The sequence below is a fragment of the Hemibagrus wyckioides genome, linkage group LG05, assembly GCF_019097595.1.
Source record: "Hemibagrus wyckioides isolate EC202008001 linkage group LG05, SWU_Hwy_1.0, whole genome shotgun sequence".
In the NCBI taxonomy this organism is placed as follows: domain Eukaryota; kingdom Metazoa; phylum Chordata; class Actinopteri; order Siluriformes; family Bagridae; genus Hemibagrus; species Hemibagrus wyckioides.
Genome location: NC_080714.1, coordinates 27,799,259 through 27,804,258, shown reverse-complemented (window position 1 = coordinate 27,804,258; position 5,000 = coordinate 27,799,259). Strand labels below are relative to the sequence as shown.

The 5,000-nt window shown below is 43.5% G+C and overlaps 1 protein-coding gene across 2 annotated transcripts in view; it reads right to left on the bottom strand.

Annotated features, from left to right (window-relative positions):
* sema6bb (sema domain, transmembrane domain (TM), and cytoplasmic domain, (semaphorin) 6Bb) overlaps window positions 1–5,000 on the bottom strand; it is a 137,444-nt gene that overhangs the window by 21,224 nt on the left and 111,220 nt on the right. For both annotated transcript variants that reach the window (XM_058389235.1, XM_058389234.1), the window contains 3 exons: window positions 4,788–4,919; window positions 4,489–4,638; window positions 3,057–3,236 (listed from right to left, as the gene is read on the bottom strand). In XM_058389235.1, the coding sequence (XP_058245218.1) occupies window positions 3,057–3,236; window positions 4,489–4,638; window positions 4,788–4,919 (462 nt within the window). The remainder of the gene's footprint in view (window positions 1–3,056; window positions 3,237–4,488; window positions 4,639–4,787; window positions 4,920–5,000) is intronic.

The following is a 5,000-nucleotide window of genomic DNA, read 5'->3' as shown; positions in this document are numbered from 1 at the left end:
TCACAATGACATCAGCATGGCATCACAATGACATCAGCATGGCATCACAATGACATAAGCATGACATCATAATAACATCATAATGAGATCAGCATGACATCACAATGACATCAGCATGGCATCACAATGACATAAGCATGACATCATAATAACATCATACTGACATCAGCATGGCATCACAATGACATCAGCATGGCATCACAATGACATCAGCATGGCATCACAATGACATAAGCATGACATCATAATAACATCATAATGAGATCAGCATGACATCAGCATGGCATCACAATGACAAGTATGACATCATAATAACATCATAATGAGATCAGCATGACATCAGCATGGCATCACAATGACATAAGCATGACATCATAATAACATCATACTGACATCAGCATGGCATCACAATGACATAAGCATGACATCATAATAACATCATACTGACATCAGCATGGCATCACAATGACATCGCAATTGCATCATAATAACATCTTAATGACATCAGCATGACATCATAATGACATCACCATGGTATCACAATGACATAAGCATGACATCATAATGACATCAGCATGTCATCGCAATGACATTATAATGACATCTTAATGACATCAGCATGGCATTATAGTGACATCCTAATGAGATAAGCATGACATCATAATGACATCAGCATGGCATCTTAATGACATAATGACATCACAATGACATCATAATGACATTACCAAGGCATCACAATTACATATGCATGACATCATAATGACATCAGCATGGCATCATAATGACATCAGCATGACATCATAATGACATCACCATGGCATCACAATGACATAAGCATGACATCATAATGACATCAGCATAGCATCGCAATGACATTACAATGACATCAGCATGACATCAAGACACATTTATTTATTTAATTTTTTTAATACATTTTTTAAAATTTATTTTTGTCTCATGTAGCTCCAGGGTCCTAGAGGAACATTATTTTCAGTTCACTGTGTACTGCATCAATCAAATCTTCTTAACTGGATTTCAGACTAAATCTAGACTAAAATTAAAACAAAAAAAAGAAAAAAACTCAAAAGCTCAAATCCAGCTCTGGCTCCTTTCAGTTTCTCTCTCAGTTTCTGTCGTCGTGAACCAACCAGGATCTCGTCCATCAGCTCCGAGACTTTACAGTAAATAAATAAATAAATAAACCTCAGTTCTCTGTATAAACATTAAGATCATTTTGTGTTGTTGTTTTTCCCCCAGCTCTCCTGCTAACCTGCTGGTTGTGTAAGAGAGTTTAACGAGAGCTCAGTGAAATGAAGACGCTGGCGGTTTTAAAATAAACACCCCGGTGGACTAACCCCCCTCCCGTCTCTCTGTTAGTGAGAGAAATTCAGGAGGAGAATAAAAAAGAGTGAAAGAAAGCTGTGGAAGTGCTGCAGAGCTGAGCGATGATACCAATTAAAGCCGAGTCATGAGTGGCGCTCGTCTCTTTCAGCCTCATTAACACACACAGCAGGACCAGCGGCCGCTCCGGTCCTCCCAGACGCTGGGAAGACGCTTTACTTCCTCCGCTCCGCCCTGATTAGCCCGTGTCTGGCTGAGTGCTGTCTCTCTCACGCCGGAGTTCATCACTAATTTACACCGGCCTGGTGGGAGGAGCCGCTGCTCGGCTCAGCTCCATGTGGTGATGAAGAAACTTCAGAAGGTTTGTGGATTTAATGTTCGGCGGTCTGAGCTCCATCTTTAGGATGTTTTTTTGTCTTGTTTATTATTTTTCAAAACTTCACAAAACATCAGAACTGGTAATCATCAGATTCTGGTTAAAGACCAATATATAAACCTAAATATAAACCTGACCCGGCGTGACCCCAGGTGGGCGGAGTCTCTGCATCTCGCCTGACCATGGTCCTGTCTCTGTCCCACAGATTTTGTAGATACTAAACGTAATCATAATGACATCAGCATGACATCAGCACACCCGTGAGATTTCTGGCCTGTTGATTATCACAGCGTTACTGAGACAGACACTTGGTTTGCTAGAAAATTCCAAAAAGTTGGTAGAAACATCAGAAATGGTGGAGATCACCATATGCTGGTCAGATGAGAAGTTTTTCTTTAGGGGTCCAAGCACCAAGAGAGCTACAGAACCAGTTTCTGACCAGTTTGAAACATTTCAAACCCTCACAACACATCAGAACTGGTAATAATGAGGTTCTGGTAAAAGACCGGATCTGGGCGTGGCTCAGAGGCTCAACAGCACCATGGCATTTTTTAGTATTAAAACATCCAGTTTCACCAACATGCACCAGATGTAGCAGGCCTACATGCCAAAATCATCTGCAGTGACTCCGCCCAACATGAAGACGGCCAATTATTTATCTGTGTTTAACTTTAACTTCTTAACTTCTGTGACCCAAACTTAACCGTCCTCCTTTTTTCAGAGGGTCAATCAGATTCATTCTAAATTTGCTCGGCTTGATCTCGACTGATCCACGGAATTTTTCATATCTTGTTTTTTATTTATTCTCCCTTTTCATTCTTTTCTTGTCCTGTAAAAAAGAACGAGTGGAAAAAAAGAATGATGAATGAGCGAGACGGAGGAATGCGATGGAAAGAGATTGTTAGCAAAAGCCAGAGTGTGATAGCAGGAAAAAAAATAATAAAGCTACACAGAAGAGCAGGTCAGTGAGACAGGAATAGTGTGGGAGAGAAGTTGAGAAAGACTTGCAGACTAAACAGTTTAGGGACGGAGGTGTAATTAGCGCAGCTGCTATGCTAGTGTGAGTCTTGCCTAAGCGTTTGTTCCTGGCAGCGAATGTTTTATATGTTTATCCCACTCATCCCGTGGTGCAGATTTCATCACACTAACGTCTATAAGGAAAGAATAAAGTCCCGGTGAATGAGCCAGCCGTTACTATGGAAACCGTAACGGAAACGTAGAACGAGTCCAATACCGCCAGAGCTGCTGTTATTGGAAATAAATCAACACCTTCTGACCAATCAGAATGCACTACTACACACATATATATATACACACACACACACACACACATCCTTACCTCTCCGGGTTGAAGCCCTCCAGCTCCTCCAGGAAGATGTTGCTGTTGGAGGCCAGGTTGTCTCCGTCATAAGTGACGAGGAATTTGAGGACGGTGCCGCGGTTGGAGCCGAGGAAGACGACGGTCCGGTTGCCGTGGGGACCGGCGTTCGTGTCCACCACCATCTTATTGAGCTGATATCTGTTCACACACGCGTGCACACACACACACACACACACACACACACACAATAAGACACAGAGAAAATGAAGCTGACTAAAATTTAATCAGACTCTAGGGCCCTAACGACACGCTGAATAAACGAGCACACTCGTTAGCATAATTAAGACTGACTAGCACAGAGTGAGACAAAATGCTCAAACTTTTTTTTTCCCCAAGTCATTTACAGACAGAAAACTGCTAAACTATTCACCCTGTTCACTACGCAGTGCACTAGTTTGGAGGTTCTGCCATTTTTCATAAAGCATGTCTGAAATAACAAGAGTACTGAAAGGGTTCATGTAGCCTATATAGGGAATAGGGTGTGTGGTTTGGGACACGCCCACAGTACACTGATGAGGGTGTGTGTGGGAGATCTAGGACCACAGTGGAGTGAAAATGGCGTGTCGTTTGGAAACATGTACATGGTGTATGTGAATAGGATAATATATTTGATAGTGTGTATGCGCCCTTTGTAGTGAATAGGATGAATACACAGTGACTTGGAGACTTGGAGTGTGTGTGATTCGGGACACACCCATAATGAAGAGAATAGGATACTGTGGTTTGGGACACACCCATAGTTAAGAGAATTAGATACCGTGGTTTGGGACACGCCCAGGGTGAATTGAATCTAATGAGACATTTCTGATAGTGTGTATGCACCTTATGTAGTGAATAGGATGCATGGTTTGGGACACATCCACAGTAACTTGGAGACTTGGAGTGTGTGTGGTTTGGGACACACCCATAGCGAAGAGAATAGAATTCTGTGGTTTGGGACATGCCCCTAATGAAAAGAATAGGATAGGTGGTTTGAGATGTCTATAGTGAAGTGAACTGGATACTGTGGTTTGGGACAAGCTCATAGTTAAGGGAATAGGATACTGCGGTTTGGGACACGCCCATAGTTAAGAGAATACGATACTGCAGTTTGGGACACGCCCATAGTTAAGAGAATAGGATACTGTGGTTTGGGACATGCCCACAGTGTATTAAAACTAGAGAGATGTTTGTGATGGTGTATAAGTGCCCCATGTAGTGAACAGGGTGCATGGTTTGGGACACACACACAGTGGACAGAATAAGAGTTTGTGGTTTAGGACACATCCACAGCGTAGTGATGAAGATGTGAGTGGTTTGGGACACGCCCACAGTGGAGAAATGATGGTGAATATAAATGTGACCCGAAGTGACCCCATGTGACACGGTGGGCGGAATCTCTGTGTCTCACCTGACCATGGTCCTGATGATCCAGGGTCTCTGTCCCACAGACGGCACGGCCTCGTCCATCAGAGGGTGTGTCTTTACAAAGTTCAGCATCTCGTCAGGGAACAAAGTGGACGAGTTAAACCTGGAGCCCTGACCAGCACAACCACCGGGTCTGACACACACACACACACACTTATTTATTAATGATGCTCAGCTTTAAAAGGAAAAAAAATACGCCTCACGTCACAGTGGTGGGAAACACAGCACACTCTCTCTCTCTCTCACACACACACACACACACACACACAGTGCTTACTGTACCTGGGTTTGGGGATGAGCTCATCTGCCACTGGTGTCCAGATCGATTCGGGAGATTTCTGCTCTTTAAACCTGCCGTCAAACACCACAGAGAGCTGCTCCATATCAAACACACACACCGCCGAGCCGGGGATACTGCACCGGGGGGAGGGGATAGGAGGGGGAGGGAGAGAGACAGAGAGAGAGAGAGAGAGAGAGAGAGAGACAGAGAGACAC